Consider the following 26,582-nt stretch of genomic DNA (forward strand, 5'->3'; position numbering starts at 1 on the left):
TGTTCTCTATTAAATAAGATGCCACACAAATTATTTGTGCCACTCCAAAAAATATTTTCTGTCCACTATAAAGGAGAACATCACAGCCTGATACCTGCAGGCCTGACACAAGGTCATAAGCAGAGAGTGCTTGCTAATGCTGTCCTTAGACATTAAACATGATGAAAGTATTCAGGAAAAAATACCGTGTATATATTGTTTATCAACTCTGGTTTTACGTGGCCTATCAACACAATTTAAAAACTAGTATATATCACATTGATGCTTTGTGATCTTGAAGTGGTCGTGTGATTGGCTTACCACGACTGCTTTATTCTTCCTCAGTCAAACAGCAGCCTCATGTGATTGTTTTGCCCCCTAGCGCCAGGTGTTGCGCCAAAAAGTGATCGTCTGCAACAATGACATTGGTCTGCCACAAAGTGATTGCCCCTACCGTGCCCCTGCGTAGCCCGGTGGCGCCTGTGTCCGGCAGCCTCGCCTCTGTCAGTGCGTCCCAGGGCACCTGTGGCTACAATGTAGCTTGCCATCGACAGTGTGTGAATCAGTGTTGGTCAAGTTACTTGAAAAAAGTAATCAGTAACTAATTACTGATTACTTCCCCAAAAAAGTAATCCCGTTACTTTACTGGTTACTTATTTTCAAAAGTAATTAATTACTTAGTTACTTAGTTACTTTTTAAAAACACGATTTACAACCTGAATAGGTGATAAAGCGATAGATCTTTCAGCCCAATTCTACTTTTTCTGCATAATCCATCATACAAAATGTAATCAAATGGAAAAATCTCTTTTTATTAGTTTTAATCTTTTAACTTTATGCATCAAGCAAAAATTTAATTACATGCAACATTCTCTGACTTGAATAAATTAGTTTAACATTTAAACCTATTTTCTGCACATTCCAGCACATAAAATAAAATATTTTTTGTGTTTACACTCAGTCTTTCAAATAGATGCCAGTAAAACACAGCAGAAAATAAATAAAGTCAAAGACTAGAGGTCCTGTTGCTCTATTTTCACCTGTAAAGCAGGAGTGGGGCAGGCGGAGGTTTACCCTGGTGCAGGTGTGCCGCAGCGGTCAGTGGAAGAATCCGCGAGTTTCTCTGAGTTTCCCATTACGTGGTAGCGCACTCGGTGCTTGCTCAGAAGTTTAGGGTTTTTTTCGCTGTAAAAAGAAGTTTTCTTCCCACGCACGATGGACGCTAATGTTTTTGTCACTTTTTATGGAATCAAACTCAAAGTAAGGTCAGTACTTCCACGCTTTAAACGCTGCACGCTCATACTCTCTCCATTATCCATTGTTGATCTGCACACAGCTGTTGTCGTCACACTCGCTTACGTCACTGTCATGAGACATTCTCGCAAAAAAATCACGGTTTTAGTAACGCAGTAATGCAGCGTTCCTACGGGAAAGTAATGGTAATCTAATTACCGTTTTTGCAATAGTAATCCTTACTGTACTCGTTACTTGAAAAAAGTAATCGGATTACAGTAACGCGTTACAAGTAACGTGTTACTGCCCATCTCTGGTGTGAATGTGTGTGTGAATGGGTGAATGACTGAATGTAGTGTGAAGCGCTTTGGGGTCCTTAGGGACTAGAAAAGTGCTATACAAATGCAGGCCATTTACCATTTACCGTGGCCCTGAGTGGCCAAACAGAAAAGAAAACACCAGCAAAAAAAAAAATGCTGCAAAAGCACACAAAACACAATGGAAATAGGAAAAACGACAACTGAAGTAGGAAACAACAAAACAGAAATAGGAAAAAACAGATTTCCAAAAGCACAAGGGAAGTGTTTCTGGGGAGACAATAACCAATGTACCAGTTGCAGGAACCAAAATATGCCAAAATTGTGCTGGGAGACACTTGAGAGAAGTGGAGGATCGATCGCTTTTGTGAGGAAAGAAAACATGAGAGGTAAGTGTGTTAGCCTAACTATTAGCCTAAAAATCCGTCATCAGTATTATATGAATCACGATAAAACACACCTACCATGTTTTGGGTTCCTGCAACTGGTCCATCGGGTTATTGTCTCCCCAGAAATACTTTCCTTGTGCTTTTGGAAATCAGTTTTTTCCTATTTCTGTTTTTCTAGACAAGAAATAAACCTTTTTTATGATGCTATCGTGTTTGTAACAAGCTTCTGGTGAGATCATAGAGATTATAAACTGGATAGTTTTGATAGCAAATGGGAAGTTAGGGTGTGTGTGTGTGTGTCTGTGTGTGTGTGTGTCTGTGTGTGTGTGTGTGTGTGTGTGTGTCTGTGTGTCTGTGTGTGTGTGTGTGTGTGTGCCAGCAGGGTGAAGCGACAGGTGACACCCTATCATCTGTGTTGATACGCGCTTAAAATACCTGAGTAGTGCATTAGGAACGCAATACCATTAATATGGGGCGATCGTGGCTCAAGAGTTGGGTGTTCGCCTTGTAATCGGAAGGTTGCCGGTTCGAGCCCCGACTTGGACAGTCTCGGTCGTTGTGTCCTTGGGCAAGACACTTCACCCGTTGCCTACTGGTGGTGGTCAGAGGGCCCGGTGGCGCCAGTGTCCGGCAGCCTCGCCTCTGTCAGTGCGCCCCAGGGTGGCTGTGGCTACAATGTAGCTTGCCATCACCAGTGTGTGAATGTGTGTGTGAATGGGTGGATGACTGGATATGTAAAGCGCTTTGGGGTCCTTAGGGACTAGTAAAAGTGCTATATAAATACAGGCCATTTACCAATATCCACACTAAACAACAATCCTTTCAACCTTGATTCAACTTAACATTTCACTGGTTTAATTCAAGTGTATTACTACACCCTTAGGTTTTTATAGCGTCCACAGAGAGCTATCCTTAGCCCACTGTTGTGATGGGTACAGCTGTCTATTTACGTTGGCGTGTGCTTTTTCTATGTTCAATTGTACACACACACCCACAATCCCACCAATATAGCAGTCCATCATCAACTTCCTCCCTGAGGGCTAAGGTTTCACCAGCTGACATGACGCCTGTCCTTTAATAAAAAGTGCTTTAATTAACCCAATCTGCTGAAATGCAGCATGTGGAGGCAGCAACTCAGTTTATATGTGGGAGGTGAGAAGATGTATCCATCCATCCATCTAAATTGATAGCTTTGCTTTTACACTCAGCAATCTCTTCAACACAACAGACCAGTGCAGCATCCGCATCATTGCAGCAGCAGCACCAACCCATCTGTCGATCTCCCGCTTTTTCTCCCGTCACTCGTGAATAAGACCCCGAGATACGTGAGCTCCTCCACTTGAGGCAGGAACTTGTCCATGACCCATGGCCTCAGATTTGGAATTGCTGATTCTCATTCCCACACTCGGCTGCAAACCGTTCGAGGCAGGGCCCCGGTAACCCTATCCTGGGCAGAGTGAACTGTTCCCTCGATGGTCTTCTCATAGGGGTCTTCTGAATCGCTCTTTGTCTGGTCCCTCACCCAGGACCAATTTGCCATGTGAGACCCTACCAGAAGTCCCGGGACAACATAGCCCCTGGGATCCCTGGGACACACAAACCCCTCCACCACGATAAGGTAGCGATTCACGGAGGAGATGTATTTCAAGTTAAAAAACAAAAAAATTTATATTTTACACTCCACGTCTAACTCACCCTCGGCCTCTGCCAGGACAGACCTGGTGGAGGCTGTCTCTTGTAAAAGAGGGACTGGTCTGTACTGGGGAATGGAGGATCCTTGTAGAGGATTTCAAGTCTATCACAGATTTCTCTGTTGTTCAACTGTTTTTATTTTCTGAAAACCTAAATATTAGTTTTCTTATCTGCACTGAGCCCCCACTCATAAATACATGACTAAAACTGGCCTTCCCAGCCATACGCTTTGCAAGCCTCTAAGGTTCTTGGTGTTTCCTGGATGAAATCACGAGTCTCCACTGTGTCTTTTTTGTAACACCGATTCTTATTCAGTGGTTTCCCATCTTTCGGTTGGGGTTAGGGAAGAAAGACAGGAAAGAGACACGCTGTGGAAGCAAGCCAAGCCAGAGATTATTAACAACTAATAATTAAACAGAGTTGGTTATAGAGGTGTACCCTTTAATCCTTAACCATTGTCGTCTTTCACAGAAACAGATATTTAAAAAAAAGTAAGCTTCAGTACTGGGACAGTATCCAATTACAAATTTTAAAGATCAGATACACTGAAAATAACCGTATTATCCATTGTGCGCTTCGGTCTAATGCTTTCTTGCACAGACTATCATTTAGCATGTAGGTGCAGAATTTCTTCTTTTCAGATGAAACTATTTCCTGTTGCTACACAGCCGGTGCATAAAAGCTTCCCACTCTTTCTTCTCTTTCATTTTTATTCCTAACATGACAAAATACAGCATGACTTTTATTACAAATCTCACGATTCATGATCCATCCTTGCAGCGATAAACCTCTGACAGAGTTTAATGATGTGATTACATTTTGAACAGTGAAATACAAAAAAGTGTTGGTTTCCACAGAAAACAAACCTACACTTTACAGAATTATAATTATGAAAAACCGCATTACACATGATTTATTTCTTATTTATTTATTTCCTAAATGATACCATAACCAAAGTGACTTTTTAATTTCATCATGTACACTCAATAATGCCAATTTGTGGCTCAGCATGTAACAGCACATCTACAGATTCACAGATATATCAGCTAATTACTGACACTGACCGATGCTGGGTTTTTATTGGCAAATAAGATGCCAGTAAACGATGTCAGTGGCTGAGATTTATCCGTAATGTCACTAAAAGAGTTTAATGATAAGCTGAAATACTTGTGAGAAAAACCTTGCTCACATTTATAATGTAGACCTGTGTGTTTTCCTGGGACAAATATGGAAACAAATAAGAAAGTAAAACATATTTTTGCTATTGGAATCAGCTCTCGTACAAATTCTTAAACATCAGTGATCTTCTTGATTGCATAATTAAATTCCTGTAAACAGTAGCTGCTGCAGAGGTATAGAAAATGCTCATCTTTCAACACAAGATGCACGGACACATCACACACTTATCCTGCCATTTTTTGGAACCCATTTCCAACATATTTGCCTTGGCAGCATATTCGTTGAGTGCGTCCAGTCCCCTCATCATTTCCAAAAGTCATTACACGTCGGCGGCAGGATTGGCACCCCTATACAGGCAGAAGCCGAGGAGGAACAAGAAGACGCCCAGGAAAAAAAACCCAACTGAGATATTAACCAAAGTGTTTATCCAGAAGGCAAACAGGTAAAGGGTCTTGTTGCAGTAGGGGTCCACGTTTGTTGTGTTTTTGTCATAGTTGGGCTGATAAATAGAGTAGATCCATACATCACCTATGAAAAAATTTTTTTTTAAATTTAATTTAATGTTACAACATGTATTAATTCTCACCCCGGTATACCTTTATGCTCATGGGCACAGTTGTTGACAAAGTGTAATCTGGATAAAAAGGGTCTGGAGCCTGATAATGATAAGATAAGTGTATTTAATTGATGGATTCAAGTTTGATGATAAACAGCTATTTTGGGGAATATTTACTTAGCAAGAAATTTGCTATTTTATCCACAACCAAGTTTACCTCACCTACTCTATCATGACTCAAATGCACTGTACTGCATGACCTAAATAACTGCACTACCACAAAAGCCACAATTAAGACAGATACAGTCAGCTACTGCTGGTGATGTTAGCTAGCAAAAGAGTCTTGACCAAAACAAGATGATTCAAAACTTGAGCTGAGATATTTTCTGCACTTTTTGGCTCTGACAGAAAGCAGCAAACACTGAGAGCCTATGGATAGATTTAAGTCTTTAATGAGTTAAGGTTTATCTACTGTGATCACCTTTAACATTCTTAATTCATAACCTTTTTTAAAATAATGTCTTGTCTTGATCTTATTAGACCTTCTAGATTACTTTAACCATTAATTAATCTATGTCCTACACCACCATCGCTTTCTAATGTAACTTTACTAAATTTTTCTTTTTGTCCTTCCTTCCTTTATCCCTTCTTGTGAGGCGTTTGGATGGCCCTACCCAGGCAATACTAGTACTAGAGGGCGACAATGCCATTGGGAAGCGTGAGACAATGAGGAAGCTGAGGAGCATTTTCTCAGAGACTTTTGCACAATCTTATTTATTTTTAGAACCAGAGTAGTCACGTCACAGTAGTCACATGCAGATTTAAGGCACTTCTGCTTTGACTAAACTTTTAAGAACTGGAAGCTACATCCATCATTCATATACAGATTGTGATCTGCTCTTCCCTCTGCCAAGATTAATGACTATTGATCTTCTGACTAATGAGAATAGAGAGCATATTGATCAATCAGACACTCAACCCTAAAGACTACAGTCCTAATTTACATCCTTGTTTTTGTTGTGGCTAGCTTCTTTCACGCTGTGCTATTAATATGTATTAATGAGCCACAAGTTTTAATGATTAGACAGGGAATCCTGCACCCTGGGTACATAAGACTCAATGTCTGCTATGATGAATCTGATTCACATGAAGGAGGGACAGCACTTTACACAGTATCATATTTTTTGTGGCCTTTTAGAGCTTCATGCAGCTGAAACGAATGTGGTCTATAATAGAAACACACTGCGCACTGTAAACATTGCCTGTTCTGTTTGTGGTGCTGAGAGCTAATGTTTAATCTCTTCGGTGTGAATTTATGCCGGTCGTTTGTCTGATGTCCACGACTGTATTTACACAATTTTAACAGGCAGCCAACCAGAAACAGGTCACTTCCTTGACTTTTTAACTCACCAGCGATAATCCAGCAGGGGACAAAGAACATTGCCAGTAAGTTCCAGGCTTTGTAGATTGTGCTCAGAGGGTTGGAGGTGCCTTCTTCGGGCTCTTTGGCACAGGGAAAGCAGGAGAGCAACACGAACAACAGGCTTGAGAGTCCTAACACTATCAGATAGATGGGGATGTAGTGCTGGCGCGGACACTCATGAAGGTATATTGCCCCTGGTGGACACAAGGAGGATGACTCAAAAAGTACAATCAGAGCTGCCTGGAAAACTTCAACACCTTTGAACACTCATTCAAGTAAGTAAGTATGGAGCTCACCAATTGCAATCTGAGCAATGGGCATGATGCAAAATATCGCGCTAAAGATCGCTGCAAAAAAAATCAAACACTGAACTCAGTTTCTTCAAATGATATTTACAGAAATGAAGCTATGACACCAGTGTTCATGATGTTAAAATCGCTAGATTTTACCTAGTGCGGTTGCTGGGGGTTTTGGACGGTTCCGGATGCGTCCCAGAAGGTTACTGCTCTCCATTTTTCTCACCTGCAGAAGAAGATAAAGAATTGAGTTGGAAGTCCAACTGAAGGTGTGCAAAGCAATCTTGAGCAGCCAGTAGAGGCTGGAATTGCCCACCCCTGCTGTAGGCAGTCCAGACCTAAGTTTTGTGGCAAGCAAGTTATCACAACATTTCCATGAACCAACAAAGGAACAATGGGTAACTGTGAAGCATGTATTAAGATATCTCAGACGGTCCAAGGATAAGAAGTTGTGTTTTAGGAGAAACAATGAAAATTTAGGTCTAGTAGCCTACAGTAATGCTGTGTGAACCTATGTAAGAACAGTTCTCTAGTTTCATGGAAGACAAAGAAACAGCCCACTGTGGCGCTCTCTACCTGTGAAGCAGAATATATGGCTCTGGCTTCTACAATACAAGAGTTTATATATTTAGGGCAGCTTTTGAAAGGTATAGATAGCTAAAAACCTGTGAATCATCAGAGGTGCAAAGATGTGGACATTAAATATCATTTTGTAAGGCCCATTGTAAATGGACAAAAATGTGCCTGTTATATTGCACTACTGAAGAAATGGTTGCAGATGTTATGACCAAACCTGTGTCTAAGCTAAAACTTGGAAAGTTTGCAGACATCATGTTTTGGTGAGTCCACATCTGTATGGTAGTTTACAGGACAATATTCTTTAGATTCCAGCAACCTGAGTACAAGACGGGGTGTTGAGATATTTATCGTGTGTACTGAGTTGTAAATATGTTGGACCGCATTATTTGTTGTTGTTAACGCCTCTGCAGTTATCTTAGCAGTAAAACAATTACCTTTAGTTCACTGAGGATTTACAGACTCAAGGTTAACAGGCTCAGAAACAGATAACTCTACCTCAGAATATACTGACTTAAAATTTACAGATTTAGTGAAAGAGTATTGGTTCAGACTCAATGTTAGCTTGTTAGTTTGTGATTTTGCCCCTTGTGCAGTGTAGCAAACGTTCTCCAACTGACTGGCACAAACAGAAATCTCAGGTTTTTCAAAATCAGAAACAAAATCAGATTTCTTGTTCCTTGGGCAGAGAGAAACAGCTTTTAGGTCTTGTGAGGTGAGGTCCTCAGTCACGGTCTTAATTGTTATACATTTTGGAGGGGTAAGGAAAAATTCTGTTCTACTCACCACAGCCGTCTGTTCTGAAGAAGTCCCTGGTGTGGGCTGTGGCGGGCAGGATGAAGGACCCAAATGCAGAACTCAGAAACAGAAAGTAAAACTCAAAGCTCAGCTTTTATTGCTGCAAAAACTCTTTGTAGGAATTAACATTACAAGAACAAACCAAAACCTCAAATGCAGAACTAAAAACTAAACTGGGCACTGGACCCTAGAAACTAAGAAACTCGAGCCAAGCAATGCTCAGGACACAAAGGGAGAACACAGCATGGAGACATTGTGTATGACGCGATAGCAAGCAATGAATGACAAAGGACTAAAATACACAGCGGAGTGATTTGGGAAGTGGAGACAGGAGGAAAGCACAGGAAAACAATACCAAAATACAAGAAACTCAAAATGCTGGGTCCAAATGACCCAGAACTGAGACAAATGCTACAAGACAGACTTGAGTCCAATGAGAAAAAAGTGCTGTTAAAAATGACTCACCCTTATGGCTCCCAGTGATGTCACCATTTATTTAATTACACGCACTCATCCTGTACTATGTACTGACAAAGAAAGGAGCGCAGTGCTGTTAAAACTTTGATTTAAATTTTATAGGTTTATTCTTTAAAAAGAAGATGCAAAGAACTACAAGGAGATGCCGGCAAAGAGACAGGACATGCTGGAGAGATTATGGCTCTTAGCTGACTGACATTTCAATGACTTAAGGCAAGTAGGTCTGCTGAGTGATGATAAAATAAAACAGGCTTACACAGTGTTTATAGTTTAATTATGAGAAATGCAAATGTGAGCCAAACATCACCATTTTAATGAATAAAACAAAAAATAAATAACAAATCAATAAAAATACAACACATAACAATGCATATTTTAAAATAACACAAACTGGTTTTGGCAGCAGTCCCACTGTTCTTGTTGAACTGCTGTGTTTGTGCCTGCATAACTGAGCAGTAGATCACCACAGAGCATCTGTCAGTACATTAATAACCTAATTATTAAAGTCCCACAGCAAAGTGCAAGAGACCAAGCAGCTCACTGTGGTTTAAAATACAACAGGTCAAAAACCCCAAAAAACTACAGCACCTTTATTTGCTCATCAGCTTCTACCTGAGAGGGCAGTGTTTGCCAGGGCAGCCAGACTGTCACAAGTCTGTGAGGCACACGCTGGAAGACGTCTCAAGATAGACGCAACCTCTGAGCCCTGAACGAGACCGTCTGCCTCGCAGATTCATCACGAGGCTTCGACTCCTCTCAGACTCGGCCGTCTGGAGTCGAGTCTCACCGAGAAGCGAGTCCCACAGCAGACCTCTGCTGTATATCTGTCAATACACAGGAAACCCATTAGCCCTGTGTGTTTGTGTGCTGCGTGAGAGGGAACAGGAATGTGCCAAACCTCAACAGAGATGTCTGTGTTGGGGTATCTCCTGTAGAAGATGGTTCTCAGGTTGAATTCAGGGTTTCCGCTCTCCTTGAACACCCGCGTCCTGACGTTGTCATTCTCACATCTCACTACAGCGTAAACATCGGGGGCTGTGGAACAAAATCCAGCATGGTGTAAAGAAAGAAAGAAAGAAAACACCAAGGGAGATATGTGCAATAATTAAGAGTCTGCCCAAATATGAGTCTTTCATTTTGCAGTTACCTGTTTGTTTGGGAGGGTTGAGTCCTGACGCCCTGTGTAGATAAACTGTGGTTACCACTGTGGGCTGAGGTAGAAAACAGTGGAGCACAGAGGGAGACGGTAAGTCCTCCCTCAGTTCCCTTCATGGAAAAAAGAAATAACTAAATTAAATGCAGAGGACTGGGAATAGTGAAGGGAAAAAGAGATTTTTTCTGTTAAAGTGGAAAAAATTAAATGTAAGAAATAATATAAAATTTATGATGCTAATAGTGGTTTCATATTGATTTTTATAATTTATCAAAAAAAATGTCTATGTCATATTTACTGTTTGTTTGGTTTTGTTTTTTTTTCTCTGTTCCGCAGAAGGACAAAACCACCAAAATGAAAATTTTTTGAATTATAAATACAAAAATAATTAATAAATAAATAAATATACTTTATGAGTAAATAAATATTAAAACTGTTCCATTACTTAATTTAAAAAATGTCATTTACATTTATTTTTCTGTTACTTCCTAAATCTTTCCTGTATTATTTAATTTTGTATTTATTCACCTGATTATTAACTATTTGATTTTTTATTTTATTTTTAGTAATTTTAAAATTTTCATGTAAATTAGTTGAACATCTGTAAAGATCTCCTGAGTAAAAGCAACAATATCTGTTTTTACTGGGATCAATCATCCCACCCTCTCCGTGAATCGCTACCTTATCGTGGTGGAGGGGTTTGTGTGTCCCAGGGATCCCAGGGGCTATGTTGTCTGGGGGCTTTTGCCCCCTGGTAGGGTCTCCCATGGCAAATTGGTCCTGGGTGAGGGACCAGACAAAGAGCGATTCAGAAGACCCTTATGAAGAGAACATTAAGGGAACAGTTTACCCTGCCCGGGATAGGGTTACCGGGGCCCCGCCCTGGAGCCAGGCCCGGGGAGGGTGCCCGAGGGCGAGTGGCTGGTGGCTGGGCCTTAGTCCATGGGGCCCAGCCGGGCACAGCCCGAAGAGGAGACATGGGCCCATCCTCCCGCAGGCCCACCACCCACAGGAGGCGCCATAGGGGTTGGGTGCATTGTGTGCCGGGTGGCGGCCAGGAGAGGAGGCCCTGGCGGACTGACCCCCGGCTGCCAAGACTGGCAATAGGGACATGGAATGTCACCTCTCTGGTGGGGAAGGAGCCTGAGTTAGTGCGTGAGGTTGAGAGGTACCGGCTAGATATAGTTGGGCTCACCTCTACGCATGGCTTGAGCTCTGGAACCGGGGGGGGGGGGGGGGGTGCTGCTGGAAGGTGACTCTGTTGTCCTGCTGGGAGACTTCAATGCTCACGTGGGTAATGACAGCGAGACCTGGAGGGGCGTGATTGGGAGGAACGGCCTCCCTGATCTGAACCCGAGCGGTGCTTTGTTATTGGACTTCTGTGCTAATCACAGTTTGGCCATAACGAACACCCTGTTCGAACACAAGAGTGTCCATAAGTGCACGTGGCACCAGGACGCTCTAGGCCGTAGGTCAATGATCAATTTTGTAATCGTATCACCAGACCTGCGACCATATGTTCTGGACACTCGGGTAAAGAGAGGGGCTGAGCTGTCAACTGATCACCACCTGGTGGTGAGTTGGATCAGGTGGCGGGGGAGGACGCTGGACAGACCTGGTGCACCTAAACGCGTAGTGAGGGTGTGCATTGAGTCCGAATGGACCATGTTCAGCGTCTCCATTGCCGAAGCTGCTGCATTGAGCTGCGGCCGCAAGGTGGTTGGTGCCTGCCGTGGTGGTAATCCCCGAACCAAATGGTGGACACCAGAGGTGAAGGGAGCCACCAGGCTGAAGAAGGAGTCCTATCTGGCTTGGTTAGCCTGTGGGACTCCGGAGGCAGCCGACAGGTATGGACAGGCCAAGCGGAATGCAGCTCGGGCAGTGGCTGAAGGAAAAACTCGGGTGTGGGAGGAGTTCAGAGAGGCCATGGAAAAAAAATTTCGGACTGCCTCGAAGAGATTCTGGCAAACCGTCAGGCGTCTCAGGAGGGAAAGCGGTGCACTACCTGCACTGTGTATAGTGCTGGCGGAGCGCTGCGGACGTCGACTGAGGAAATTGTCAGGCGATGGAAGGAATACTTCGAGGACCTCCTTAATCCCACTGACATGTCTTCTGAGGAGGAAGCAGAGTCTGGGGATGAGGGGAATGACCCGCCAATTTCCGGGGGCGAGGTCACTGAGGCAGTTAAACAACTCCTTGGTGGCAGAGCCCCTGGTGTTGATGAGGTCCGCCCCGAGTTCCTGAAGGCTTTGGACGTTGTTGGGCTGTCCTGGTTGACACGCCTCTACAATGTTGCGTGGAGATCAGGGGCAGTACCCCTGGACTGGCAGACCGGGGTGGTGGTCCCCATCTTTAAGAAGGGGGACCGGAGGGTGTGTTCCAACTACAGGGGGATCACACTCCTCAGCCTCCCTGGGAAAGTCTATGCCAGGGTGCTGGAAAGGAGAGTTCGTCCGCTAGTCGAACCTCGGATACAGGAGGAACAATGCGGTTTTCGTCCTGGTCGCAGAATACTGGACACTGGGCTTTCACTTTGGTGGCCTCAGAATCTCATCTCTGCTTTTAGCGGATGATGTGGTTCTGTTGGCTTCATCGGGTGAGGGCCTCCAGCTCGCACTGGAACGGTTCGCAGCTGAGTGTGAAGCAGCAGGAATGAGGATCAGCACCTCCAAATCTGAGGCCATGGTTCTCAGCCGGAAAAGGGTGGAGTGCCCACTCCGGGTCGGGGATAAGTTCCTGCCCCAAGTGGAGGAGTTCAAGTATCTCGGGGTCTTGTTCGCGAGTGATGGGAGAAGGGAGCCGGAGATCGACAGACGGATTGGGGCTGCAGCTGCAGTAATGCAGACGCTGCACCGGTCCGTCGTGGTGAAGAGGGAGCTGAGTGTAAAAGCGAAGCTCTCAATTTACCGGTTGATCTACGTCCCTACCCTCACCTATGGCCAAGAGCTGTGGGTAGTGACCGAAAGAACGAGATCGCGGATACAAGCGGCAGAAATGAGCTTCCTCCGAAGGGTGGCTGGCCTCTCCCTTAGAGATAGGGTGAGTAGAGCCGCTGCTGCTCCACATCGAAAGGAGCCAGCTGAGGTGGTTCGGGCATCTGACAAGGATGCCTCCTGGGCGCCTCCTGGGTGAAGTGTTCCGGGCATGTCCCACCAGGAGGAGGCCCCGGGGCAGACCCAGGACACGCTGGAGAGATTATATCTCTCGTCTGGCCTGGGAACGCCTTGGTGTTCCCCTAGAGAAGCTGGAGGAGGTGGCTGGGGAGAGGGAGGTCTGGGCCTCTCTGCTTAGGCTGCTGCCCCCGTGACCCGGCCTCGGATAAAGCGGATGAAGATGGATGGATGGATCATCCAGTATGTGAAATGCTGAACTTGTAAAAGTGCCACTTGCAGAATAAATTGAAATTTAAACGCAGAATTCAAAACACTGGAAACATAAATTGTGGCAAATATAAAAATAAAACTGTAATAAAAAAAACTTTTTTGGTTTTGAAACCTTTGGGCAGCTTCGGTCCTCCGTACCTTTTCAGTATCTACAAATATCAGAACGTTCAAAGCTATTTCTAACCCTTCTTTCCTGACCAGCATTTCACCTGAGTCTGATACGAGAGTGGGAGAAGAGGCGAAGCAGGAAGCATCCAGTGACGCCCGGCAGGAAGGTGGTGGGCAGCACAACATAACGTCCCAGAGTCAGAGTTCCCCTCAGTGTCACACTCCGGGAATCCATGTAGATGGAGCTGGCCGCCTGCTCCACCACGCACTGCACCCGACTGCAGCGGTTCACCTCCACCTGCAGATGATGAGGAAGGACTGAAATATTTTTTTTATGACTCAAAAAACGTGAGGTTGCTCAGTGGCCCGGCTCACCTTCAACACCTCAAAGCCAATAGGCAGGTTTTCTCCTTTTCCATTTTTCCTCCACATCCTCCTGTCCTCCTGCTGCAGACAGATCAGCACCTCCTCCTCTTTGGCTCGCACCTCAAACATGAACTAATAAGAATGAAAAGTCATTTTTAGCATTCATGTGCTGATGCAAACCCTGGTTTCAATCTTATATTTACCTGTGGATTGTGCAGGAAGGTGTCCCTGTGATTGATACATCCACCACACCGGCTCCTCTTATCCAACTCCACCTTCCATACTCCATTCACCTTCCCACCACCCTTTTCTGCTGTCACTTTGCTCACATCAGGCTTGCTTCTTCCTCTTTTCCTTCCTTCCTGTTGACTCTCACCGAGTCGATCCTCCTTTCTGTTCCCACGCTGCTTGGTCCCTCCAGGCCCGTTGCTGCTCTTACTCAGAGTCAGTGTAGAGTTACTCTGGAGCACAGTGGGTGGAGGTGCTCCATGGGTGGGGGGAGGTAGAACCCACTCCCCGTAGCAGCTCACTTCTCTCCAGCGAGATCTCGGCCACAGCAGAGTCCTCTCCACCAGTCTGCACACCACCACGTCTGTAAAGTGTTGACAGAAGTCCTCGAAATCCATCCTGAGGGAAAAGGAAAAGAATAAAATGTGAGGCAGAAACCAGCTAACCCACATGACTTTTTGTTCTTCAAATAATAAAAATCAGAAGTACCAAAACTCCCCGACATCACGAACAACGAGCCCCATCTTGTCCCTCTCTGCACGACTCAGTTGCTGCCACTGCTCTGACCTGCAGGGGGCACACAAGGACAGAAAGCAGAACACTTGGAAAGGACATAAAAATAAAAGCAGTGTTTCAGCTTCTAGAAACCTTTAGTGATCCAGTTCTCAGACTTCCATGATGTGAACAGCAGATGTCCCTCCACCCCAGTAAAACAAATCCCAAACTATTGTAAAATGTCAGAATCTCTCCAGAATATCAGCAGTGGCATTATAAAATGCTGCAAACCACAGCGACACTGTTAAAGTCAGCAAAGACTTTTCCCCCCAGAGCTCCTACAAAATGCTCTCAGCAGTCTGACATGTGGCAGAAGCCAGTGCAAAGACTTCAAAGTCACCTCTCACCTCTGACTCCAGGCACCGGTCCAATCTGTGGTCCCCCACGGGTTCCTCATGCGGACCATAAAGAGTCTGGATGTCCCGCCTCTCTTCAGTACCTTCTCCCCCAACCTCACCTTCCTCACTGCCGTGATCCCGTAGGCGTGTCCTCGCACGAGCCCACACTCCAGCACTGACTCCACGGTCTCCCCCTCTGCAGGCTGAGAAACGTGTAAAATCTTTTTAACCAATCTGTTTAACAGTTTTTAAAATGTTCAAGACTCAGAAGCCCTACCCGTATGGAGCAAGTGATGAGTGATTTACATTCATGGACCTTGGTTAAAGTCTGGAAGAGCGCCCTCCTCTGGTCACTGTGAAGTCTTAGAGCCTCACGATCCAGACTGAGCGGCTCTGAAACTCCACCAGTGAAGTCGATCAGGGCCTCTGCAGTGTTCCCTCCCTCCAAGGCCTCGTAGCAGCCGTTAAGTCTAAAAGTTGAGAGAGGGATTGAGTGATTGATTCAGGATCATTAGACATTAGGATTGCCATAAGTAGTGGTTGTGGCAGTCAAGACGTAGGTTCAGCAGTGTAAAATTAACAGCAGTCCCATCAATGCTACTGAATTTCCCAGAGGAACCCACCCGAGGGATTAATAAAGTTTTATCTAATCTAATCTAATATCAAAACCAGCATTTTCTGCTGATGCTCACTTGGCGTAGGCCTTTTCCAGCAGGGCGCTCCAGAACTCTCGTGGTGTTGCCGAACGACAGAAGAGCAGCACTCCATCCTCACTGACAGGCAGGCGATCATCTACAACAACATCCATCCAGCGACCGAGACGCCAGAACCTGAAATGGAAAATTCCTGCATACAAGTCGGGACGCTTTGGATTCCACTCCTGATTCAAATGATCGGGGATGACCTAGGAAGAGGATAGAGGTGGATGAGGAAGGGTGAAGAAAGACAAGGAAGGAACCAGGAGGAAATGCAGAGAATGCAGAGTAGGGACGATAGTAAAGAATAAGGAGAAAGAGGAAAGATGATTGTGAAGAAGGTGAGGGGAAAAACACACCAAACCTTTTTCCACAGTGATGGCTCAGACGCCAGGCAGGAAATGGCTGCCACCATCCAGCAGTTACCCAGACTTCCTTGGTGCAAATCACGAGTGCTGATGCCATCGACAAACAGACGGGGGTCCTTACAAATCTCCTGGAGAGGAAGAGAGATCAGGCTTATGACAAGAAATATGGGATGTAGTTAGTCATCACCTGGCAGACTGCAGGATAACAGTAACACTTTAGCAATAGACTGTATATCCACAGTGTGTCTTTGCCCTGTCTTCCTCCTCTCACTCCAACCAGTCACAGCAGACAGCCAACCCTCCCTGAGCCCGGTTCTGCTTGAGATTTCTTCCTGTTAAAAGGGAGTTTTTCTTCCCGCTTGAAGCTAACTTCAAGTGACCACAGTTTCTGGTCGTCACTTTCACATCCTAAGTTTGGACCACAGTTTTTACACCTTATCAGCAACAGCAGGTTCATTTCTTATTTGTGCATCAAGGAGTCAATGAGCTCCTACCTGCACATTTCTAGGGAAATACAGGGATTGTTCATCACTACGTGACAGCTAATGGGGTGAATGGCATCTGTGTCCACCTGGGATCTGAGATCCTGTGATGATAGCAGGAGGCTTGAACCTAAATCTAGAGCTTAAAGGAAGGTCGGCGTTCATTATTATTGGTGAGTTCATCTCTAAAAGCAGGTTGTTTCATGAAGCAGCTTTAAACGACACAGTTAAGTGGAGCAAGCACTGCCATTAATGACTTCAGCAGCTCGTATCGTCACAGAGTTTTATGGGGCCTGCGGGCTGATTCAGTCAGGGTGTCCAAGCACTGCTGAGGAGACAGATAATGTGTGTGTAGACCTTCTGCTCTCACTTTGGACAGGGTCAGGTAACTGTAGAAGTGTCGCTGCACTCACACACACGCAGAAAGATACACTCTGGGTGGCCATAACTTCTTCAGTTGTAACACTAGACAAGAAATAAACCTTCTTTACGACGCTATCATGTTCGTAACAAGCTTCAGATAAGACCACTGAAATTATGAACTGGATAGTTTTGATAGCAAATGGGAAGTTAGGGTGTGTTTGTGTTTGTGTGCCAGCAGGGTGAAGCGACAGGTGACACCTTATCATCTGTGTTGATACACGCTTAAAATACCCGAGTAGTGCATTAGGACCGCAATACCTTTAACCCTTTCTCTCCAGCTCTGAGTCAACAAATTAATCGTCAGCAGGGTTTCACATTAAGAGCACTAAAGGCCTGGCTTTGAATGAACTCCTTGAACTAATGACCCCGATGGGAAATACCCGGGGCTTTCTGATCCTTTCACATGTTTCACTGTTTGGATTAAACCGATTTTCCTCAGCAGAGCACAGTGAGGATCAGTGTCCTGAAAATTAAGACACATCAGACGGGTATAAAACTCTGTAATCATAAAGTTACTGGACCATCAAATGTCTGATAAATATCCACACTAAACAACAATCCCTTCAACCTCGATTCACCTTAACATTTCACTGGTTTAATTCAAGTGTATTACCACACCCTTAGCTCTCTGTGGCCACATTAAAAACCTATACTTAGACAGCTGTACCCATCACAACAGTGTGCTAAAAACACCCATGCTATTTACATTGGCTTGTGCTTTTTCTATACTCAACTGTACACACCCACAATCCCACTAACACAGCGGTCCGTCATCAACTTGCTCCCTGAGGGCTAAGGTTTCACCAGCTGACATGACGCCTGTCCTTTAAGAGAAAGTGCTTTAATTAACCCAATCTGCTGAAATGCAACATGTGGAGGCAGCAACTCGGTTTAGATGTGGGAGGAGTGGAGATGTATTTCAAGTTAAAAAACAAAAGAATTTCAATTTTACACTCCACGTCTAACTCACCCTCGGCCTCTTCCAGGTCAGACCCGGTGGAGGCTGTCTCTTGTAAAAGAGGGACTGGTCTGTGGCGGGGAATAGAGGATCCTTGAAGAGCGCTCCTCGACGGAGGCAGGCCCGCCGCAGCTTGTGAAAACTCTGGCCCTGGAAGTCATACACTCGTTCTGGCATCCTGGTTGGGCCTCAGAGGCCTTAAAGGAAGGTGGAAAGCAGATGAGAAAGGGGAGAGAGGGTCAGAGAACATACTGTAAGAAACTGGAGCTATGCACTGCTAAAGTAGTGTGGTGATACGCTCGCAGCATGCTCACTGGAGAATCATATGGTTGTTGGGGTTTACTCTGTTTCCTTTGTATTATTGTAGGATTTTTACAATATAAAGTACTTTGAGGCAACTGATGCTGTGATCTGGTGTTTTATAAACAAAATTTTATTGAATTGATGATCAAAATGTTTTTTGGTAAATGTGAGACAAGCAGTTCTTTAGATGCTGTTCTGGGTTCTTTTGTGAGCTGGATGAGTTGTTAATGCCCTCTTCTGTTAATTTTGGCAGGCCGGCCCCTCCTGGGAAGGTTCACACTGTTCCAAGTTTTCTTCCTTTTTGGATGATGGCTCTCACCGTGGTTCACCGGAGACTCAAAGCCTTAGAAATGGCTTTGTAATACCTTCCAGACTGATAGATGCCAATGACTTTGCTGTTTCAATGACAGTTGAGATCTTTCACACTACTTCACTTAATATTATTATTTGTTTTGCCCAACTAAACATTACAAACAGTATCACATCACACTGACCGGCTGCAACCTGCCTAGAGACTTTTCTGTGCAGTCCCATTAAGGTGAACCCCACAGTTCATATAATTCCCACTTAACCAAAATGTCAAAGTAAAATTTCAAACACTGTCATCGTTTAACTTATTGATAAAAGTTCATTGAAATTCACAAAGTGTATTAATTTAAAATGTACATAAAACCACCTAATGGAGCATGTTTTAAGTTTTTGTTGAAAGTCCTGATGATGCAAGTATAACATCCAAGTACTGAGTAAGCACACAGTAACTACTGTGTAAGTATTAATATGCAGGCTACATAACATTGAACTAATTGAACTGAATCTAAAGGGGTATGTAGCTCATGGCAGAGGTAGCTGGGGGTGTTCTGTGGGGTCAGTGTGTATTTTGGGGCCACAGGGTGAGGACAGCAGTAAAGTAAGAGCACTGTTTTCGTCATCAGTGATATGAACTCAGGCAGGAGTCAGCAGTATGAGCATAGTTGAACTTTAACTGTTTGTGTAGCAGAATGATTCAGTGCCAGAGAGAGTGTGCCAGGAGGTCAGCGTTATCACTTTTTGGTGAAATCTATTTTATGGCTTTTTTTCTCATACAATCTTTTCACAGACGTACCAAATGAGAAGGAAAATCTATAAACACACATTTTTGCGACATCAAGCTGCAGGAATTGATGAATGTCTTTTCCTTGATGCTTTTGGATTAGATGCCGATTTTGGTGATGTTGCCTTCTCTCACCAATAGATTGAGTACTTTTAGTAACATTTCTATGAATTTATCTGCAGGTGCTACATGTTTGTTTTGTTGTTGTGCAGTACTTTGACTCTTTAAACAGATGGTTGTTACTTTGGATGAGCCTGATCTGAGTCTATTTTTGTTATACTGAAAACCAAATTCACTACGAGGAATAATTAATTTTATTATAGTGAATGAAATCTTTGTCTTGCTGTGTGTTTATTTGTTTCACTGATTGTGAACTCCAACCCTATCTGGCACAAAAATACATCTTAGGTCAATGAATGTTTTTATATTTTTCCGATATCAACGTGTCATTACGTTGCCTAGCAACCACCTAGTAATCGACTAAAATGACCCTTTTTCATTTATGCAACACTTTATAAAAAGTATCCTAACACACACAAAACAAATCATCATTTGCTCCCAGTGAGCATCAAATCAAAGTTCTTGTATTTGAATAATTAATCATTCAGGAATGATTAATAAACTGAAAAGGGTTCAAAGTCAGATTTGTAGTAACTTTTGAAATCCATTTTTAATTTCAAATTTTTCATATAGTTTAAAACAATCTTAGGTTAATAAAAATCATAGTTGCTGATCAGATCCTCTGTTTATAGTGTTTTATGTATAAGCTCACTTTAGGTAATCAACTAAGATAATAACGAGATATCACTAGTCATTCAACACAAAGTATTTAAGATAAATTTACAAATGTATATAATTTTCTCTTTCCTTAAAAGTTCCCAATAAAAACTCCAACTTTAGGGTCTGCTTTTTGGACTTCATGAGACTTTAATTGCTTAGTAAATGATTTTTCCTACAATAGTTTGCTTGGTTAGTGCATTAGTTTGGCAGATCACCTTTCCAGTACTCACTTTTTAGTGTTCGTAGTGCATCGACTTTAAGTTTTTATTAAATTACAATTCTTAATATTGTCATTTAGTAAATTTGAAAAGTAGACCTACATTGTTGCCATGGCTCTATAAACATATATTTTACCTTCAAGTCTGGAAGTTTATCCACTTGCTTCCTAAGATGGACCTTTGTGCTGAGCCCCGTCAGTGGATTCCCTTAGTCATTTAGTCATCCTCATTTTTTTGAGGATAATTAAAAAAACCCCAAAAACAACAACAAAAACAGCCAACATGTGTCCACTTTTTCCTCTTCCTTATCCCAGAGTCAGCAGCAGTTAATGTTGTCCCTTCCTCTGAATGTGTCAGGAGTGTTTGCTACATCTCCACCAGGTAATTAACTCGGTGTCATATTTGTGCCATTGGACCTGGATGAAAAAAAATTGAACGTGAAACACAACTCCTCACACCATGACTGTGTGTGCAGTTTTTAGAGCTAATGCATGAGCGTGTGTGTGTGTGTGTGTGTGTGTGTGTGTGTGTGTGTGTGTAACTTTATCTCCCTTCACTCAGACAATAGACAGACAGCCGCCACACCAGGTGTAATAACACAATTAGAGACTTGGAAATCCTCACACAGTTACTGCAGTGACTCAAGGTTCAGACATTCAAGACGAACAGTTTATCCTCTGACATCATCTGAAGAACATCAACAAATGTGTTTCCTAAGGTTGTGTGTTTGTATATCTGCGCTCATATCACTTACTGCTGCCTCAGCTTTTCTGTTTGGTGACTGTACACATTCTGTCCTCTTCTCCTCGAGTCTCATATCTTCTCTTTTCTCTCCTCACTTGAACATGGCCTGTGACTCCCTCGCTTCTCTTTTTCTGTCTTATCTGTGTAGTCTCTTCTCCTCTTTCTTCTCCTCTCTATCTTCTCCCGCACAGTCTGCTGGAGTATCTGTTGATCTGTTGCTGTCGAGTGTGCTGCTCCTGACACCTGAGAAACCAAGAGACTAGCGCTCCTATGTTAACTACTTCACTGCTGAACACCAGGCCAATAATCCCGCATTCATATACAATAATAACACCCTGCAGCAGCAGCAGCAGCAGCAGCAGCAGCTTTTTAAGGAACACATTGAGGAGCAGAGTGAAAACTGACAAGCTACTGATATATTAAAAAACAAAAAACAAAGAACAGATTGTGCTTAAATTATTCTTCTGTTTAGTCTGACCATCTGTGTAATTGTCTATCTAGATTTTATATTGTGTACACTACTGTACACAATATGAAATACTGTATCCACTTGTTAAACTCTATATTTTTAGAAATACACTTGCTGATGATGTATAACATCCATGCGACCTGGCAACATACTGAAACTTCAGTAGTTTCATTCAATTGTTTTGACTTAAAAAATTCTTTATGTCACATAAAAACATACGGTAAATTCATTTTCACATATTTCACTTTTTGGATATGATTGTTAATCATGTGTCTACATGGTTATGATCATTTTATTTAAATAATATGTTTAGAGACAATATGCATAATCCTTTTATTTCATGTTAATATATCTATGTGCATTATATTGTAAATATTTCTGCCATTTCTATATACAGTTACTGTCCACTTTATTAGCCACATGTTGCTGGAAGTGGTTTGGAACCCGTTTTTCCTTCAGAGCCACCACTTTTCTGTTTTTAGGAGTGGGACCCTTTTAAAAAAAATACTAATAAATACACTAATGTTAAAAAATAAATACATTAAACTAAAGTTATTAAAAGAATAATAAGTGACGTTGATTCTAAGAGCTTATACATTTATTAGTAAAGAACTGAACTCAAAACTGAGCTCTTTAACGTTTGTGGATAGACTATCTTCCCTGACATCGCAGCATCATGCATCGACTAGTTACGTCTGTTATGACGTACTACGCACGCGCAGTTTAAATTCGCCGTCAAATACGCCGATGTGGCTCCTGTGCCTTTAAGCTCGTGGTAGTTTGACTTTTCCCGCAGGTTTTAAAGCGAACCGTTGCAATGAAATTTGCCGTTGTGTCTTTGTTTTGGCTCTGCGGCTTTATTTCGGCGGAAGAAAACGAGAGGCTGCCGAATAAATGCGAAGGTAGGAGCAGAAACTAGCACCAGCAGCTATTCTTGGACCTGCCCACAGTTACCAAACTTCTTGTTAACGTGTGACTTCTGATCTCGGTCAGTGTGTAAGTTTCTGACAGTCGAGCTGCAGGACGCTCTGGAGAAAACCGCTCGCTCCCGTGAAGTCTTGGAGGTCGGAGAAGTGTTGGGCACCGGCAAAAGAAGGAAAAAGATCAAATACAACACCTCGTAGGTATCTCTGAATGAGGACATGCAACTTATTTGAAGCTGGGATTTCTTTGTGGCATGTTTGAGCTGTACTGCAGGCTGTGACCTGTGTCTGACTGTGAGACCAGTAGTTAACCCCGTGTGTTTGAATGCAGGGAAACTCGGCTGACTGAGGCTGTAGACAACATATGCGAGCGCATCCTGGAGTATAATGTTCATGCAGAGAGGCCTGGCAGCCTGAGATATGCTAAGGTAATCTAACAGTTTTTTTAATAGTTGTGCATTAAAAAGTTGGTCACGTGGTCCTTATTGCTTCAGCTTGTGTGTCATACTGACATTTAGCTCGTTTGTGTGTCTGCAGGGCTCCAGTCAGACCATGACGACCCTGAAGAATCTGGTACACAAAGGGGTTCAAGTGGACTTGGGGATGCCGTACGAGCTGTGGGACGAGCCCTCTGTGGAGGTGACAGACATGAAAAAACAGGTAGGTGTGTGTGTGTGTGTGTGTGTGTGTGTGTGTGTGTGTGTGTGTGTTTTAAATGCACGTTTTGCTCCACATTTTGTAAAGTGCATAAGTTATTTGATGACACTGTATATGTAATCATTTCGTCATATTACACTATATTGTGGTGGGCATTATGCAGGTGCTGCTATGGAAACCAAGAGGAAATGTGTTTAATGTAGTGTACACTTAAATTAATTGATATTAATTACTTGGTGTGTGTTAGTGTGAGACTATGCTGGAGCAGTATGAGGATGTGGTCGAGAACTGGTACTTCCATCATCAGGACCAGAGGCTGGAGAATTTCCTCTGTGAGAACCACGTCCTCGAGACATCAGAGCAAGGTGGGAGATGCATGGTGCCAAAACAAGTTACTGGTTGGCAGATGATATTTATATTTTAAGTCGCACTTTGTTGAGAATGTAAACACCCTGCCAAAATGATTACATTCATATACCAGGAAAAGCAACAGAGAAAATAAGAACTTCTCATTTCCTCTGTTTTGTAAATTGAATCGAGCCCAGGGTTAATTCAAACAGGCCCTGAAGTCAAATCACAAAATTTATACAATACAACATTTTTAAAGTGTGTATGTGAGCAAAAGAGAGGACGTCAGATTCTAGGATAAACTGGAACTGTGGTGTGAGTACATGCAAAGAGCCAATTCTGTTTTCATTTGGTTACCTGCAAGCCACTTTGCAAACCACCTGCACCCAAACTCATCTTTGATGCTGTGTCTCACTGAATTATTGCTAATCCTGTTATCACTCATGTCTGCCCTTTTCTGTAAGGGAGTCCTGCTGCTCGCCCTGCGGTTTGGACATTTGTTAGTGTTTGTGTCCATTTGTAGATATTTGGCTACAAAGAGGGAGAGATTTACTCAGACATGCTTGCACAAAGTCCTCCAACTGTAAGCATGGATGATGCTGTGCATTTATTATTTTTATTTATTTTTAACCACAGCTATCGGAGAATGTTTGTTTGCATGTAAAGTGACTGAAATGTGAACTGAAACCACACAGCCCTTTGCGTTTTCTTTCTCTCCTTCCCTCAGAATGTCTAAAGGAGGTGTGGAAAGGAGACATGGGGGACAAAGAAGGAGCTGAGGAGGAGACAAGTGTGGAGGAGGAGGTAGAAGAGGGAAAGATCCATGATGCCGGGGAGCTTTGAAGAAGACAAGGGGAACAAAGAAGACAACACTACACCTCAGTTACAAGTTTTTCTAACTGCAAACTGGTGGACAGAAGCTGAAATCGTTTGAGAGGGTTTCAAATATTCAGTAAAAGTTACACTTAGATATATAGCTTTACGATGAACACGTGCAACATGACACTTTATAGGATTTAACCCTAAACGTCTTCCATTATTTTGTATGTGTGGCCTTTCTGAACTGTTACAGCGCTCCCTGTGAGGTTTTAAACCTTTATCTTTAATATTTGAATGTTAGATCATCATGTGACTTCTCCCTTTGCCACAGTCATGGTACATATCAGTATTGTTGTATCCCTAATTGCAGACTTGAAGTGCAGTATGTACAGTTTTTTTTTCATGTTTAATAAAATACTACTTTTACAGTGCCTCTGTACAAAATCGCTCATGAAATACACATCTTTGTTTATTTCATCTCGTTTCTGTATGATCTGACTAGATTAATAACTGCCAAGTGTTGTTTTTTTTTTTTGTTTTTTTTTTTTTTTTTTTTTTTTTTTTTTTAACAGTGAGAAAGGCTATTTAAAAAGAAGAAAAATCTCCTGTTGAAAATTCACCTGTTTGGGGGGGTTCCGAGCAAAAAAGAGCAGCATAATGAACACAACACCATCGCATTAAAGTTGACATTAATGCAATAACATTGAATGTTGTTGTGCAGCACTCAGGACCGACAGCACTCAATGTTCTTTGAGGTAGCAACCAAGAAAGGTGTGGTTTGTCTATGAACAGGGAACACCCGTGTGTACACCTGTGTGGATGAGCGCACTTTAATTAAAATGTTTCTCCATGTAACAATCTGCTAGAGGGTGTAGGGAGCCATAGCCCTGTCCTCCAGGGCATGGAGAAGATCCAGGACCCAGACAGCCAAAGGCCCCAGAGTGCGAGGGGCATCCGTGCCACCCTCCTGGGAAGAGCTGAGGAGAGCCCCAGAGCAGGGGTCACCCAGCAGCCTCAGAGCAGAAGCCAGAGGGGGCTGGAAGAGTGAACCCAGCCGAGGGCCCCCCCACCCCATAGAAGAGGCCAGACTGAGCTACGGCCGCCAGTCCCCCCCAAGCAGCCACCGGGAGTGAGCCAGAACATACCTGCGCGCCCAGCCCCGGACACCAAGAACCAACAACGCCTGAGGGCATCAGCCACCAGCAGGGAGTGTGGTGAGGGGAGATAGGCCTCCATATTTTGGAGGGCCTGAGATGTTCCCAAAGAGGTGGAGTCTAAGACCCGACCTGACATATAGACACAGATGTGCATTTCCACCCTCATGCACGCATATAAAAATAGTCAGCACTCACCCAACTTGAAGACAGACACAAATGGACACTGAACACACAATCATACTCCCCAAACATACTTTACACCCCAGGTTCAGGTTCCCTCGTCCCCAGAGGGGGAAACCGCACCTAGACCCAGGAGATATAGCTGTTAAGTGTTACACTTATCAAAGCTGCCCTCTCTTCCTCACACAGCTGGCAGGCAAACAGGCCAAACTCCCACTTTGGAGATCCGGTTGAAGTTATAACTGCAGATAAATGAAACAAGATCCAGGTCTCTGTGGTGAAATGTTATGAGGACAGCATTAAGATTCTAATAAAAACTGCTTTCTTGCACACTGGCTCACCTGCAGGATCACTACACTGCCAAAGTGTCTGAGAATGGAGACTACCACAATTTCTGCTGACTGTGTGAGAACAGTTGTGGTTCACACAAAGCTGTGCTGTTGTCCAACTTCAGCTCTTCAGGGCTCAACAAAACCTCACAAAGCCTGAATGTAGCTGCTTAATGCTGCCACCTAGTGGGTTCTCTTGATAGTGCTGAGAGTGTTGTGCTTTTTATCAACTTGCTCCCGCCTCACCTGGTGGCACTGTTCACACTGTTTCTGTCCAGTGTGAACAGAAATGATAATTTACACAAACATAAAAGTCTTAAGAGCTTTTATTGTGTCGCTGATCCATTAAAAACTGACGATATAACCCAAATTCCAAAAACTGGACTGATGAGTAAAATGTCCATTTGACACCATGGCATTAAAAACAGGTATGATTCTGCCATGGACTCAGAAATGCTTATAGAAATCATTGTGTGTGAACATAGTTGACAGCGTCATCCACAAAGGCAGGTTAAAGCGCTATAATGCAAAGAATAAGCCATAAGTGAACACAATCCAGAAATATGGCTGTGAAGGTTCTCAGTCATCCAGGT

At 43.4% G+C, this 26,582-nt stretch overlaps 3 protein-coding genes and 1 long non-coding RNA gene across 4 annotated transcripts in view; 2 read left to right on the forward strand and 2 right to left on the reverse strand.

Moving 5' to 3' along the window:
* Positions 1 to 1,115: 1,115 nt before the first annotated feature.
* Positions 1,116 to 26,582, forward strand: part of LOC309701935 — a 31,424-nt gene continuing 5,957 nt past the window's right edge. The window contains exon 1 of the long non-coding RNA XR_014275310.1: positions 1,116 to 1,244. This is a non-coding gene — a long non-coding RNA (uncharacterized lncRNA). The remainder of the gene's footprint in view (positions 1,245 to 26,582) is intronic.
* Positions 4,101 to 8,933, reverse strand: LOC309701921 (transmembrane protein 272-like). The gene is made up of 6 exons (XM_082526244.1): positions 8,904 to 8,933; positions 8,427 to 8,497; positions 7,218 to 7,290; positions 7,065 to 7,115; positions 6,756 to 6,962; positions 4,101 to 5,317 (listed from the first exon to the last, which is right to left on the reverse strand). The coding sequence occupies exons 3-6, from the start codon at positions 7,279 to 7,281 to the stop codon at positions 5,109 to 5,111; spliced, it is 531 nt and encodes a 176-aa protein (XP_082382370.1). The 5' UTR covers positions 7,282 to 7,290; positions 8,427 to 8,497; positions 8,904 to 8,933; the 3' UTR covers positions 4,101 to 5,108.
* Positions 9,365 to 21,467, reverse strand: LOC309701916 (calpain-5-like). The gene is made up of 14 exons (XM_082526236.1): positions 21,118 to 21,467; positions 20,500 to 20,779; positions 17,985 to 18,169; positions 16,106 to 16,237; positions 15,739 to 15,950; positions 15,324 to 15,516; positions 15,056 to 15,249; positions 14,643 to 14,720; positions 14,129 to 14,552; positions 13,935 to 14,057; positions 13,661 to 13,857; positions 10,063 to 10,181; positions 9,814 to 9,950; positions 9,365 to 9,739 (listed from the first exon to the last, which is right to left on the reverse strand). Exons 3-14 carry the CDS (start codon positions 18,147 to 18,149, stop codon positions 9,563 to 9,565), a joined length of 2,151 nt encoding a protein of 716 aa, XP_082382362.1. The 5' UTR covers positions 18,150 to 18,169; positions 20,500 to 20,779; positions 21,118 to 21,467; the 3' UTR covers positions 9,365 to 9,562.
* Positions 22,285 to 24,769, forward strand: cnpy4 (canopy FGF signaling regulator 4). Its single transcript, XM_082528803.1, has 6 exons — positions 22,285 to 22,478; positions 22,570 to 22,696; positions 22,831 to 22,927; positions 23,037 to 23,159; positions 23,404 to 23,521; positions 24,232 to 24,769. Exons 1-6 carry the CDS (start codon positions 22,394 to 22,396, stop codon positions 24,345 to 24,347), a joined length of 666 nt encoding a protein of 221 aa, XP_082384929.1. The 5' UTR covers positions 22,285 to 22,393; the 3' UTR covers positions 24,348 to 24,769.

This window comes from Aulonocara stuartgranti (assembly GCF_965226115.1).
Source record: "Aulonocara stuartgranti genome assembly, chromosome: 3".
NCBI lineage: Eukaryota > Metazoa > Chordata > Actinopteri > Cichliformes > Cichlidae > Aulonocara > Aulonocara stuartgranti.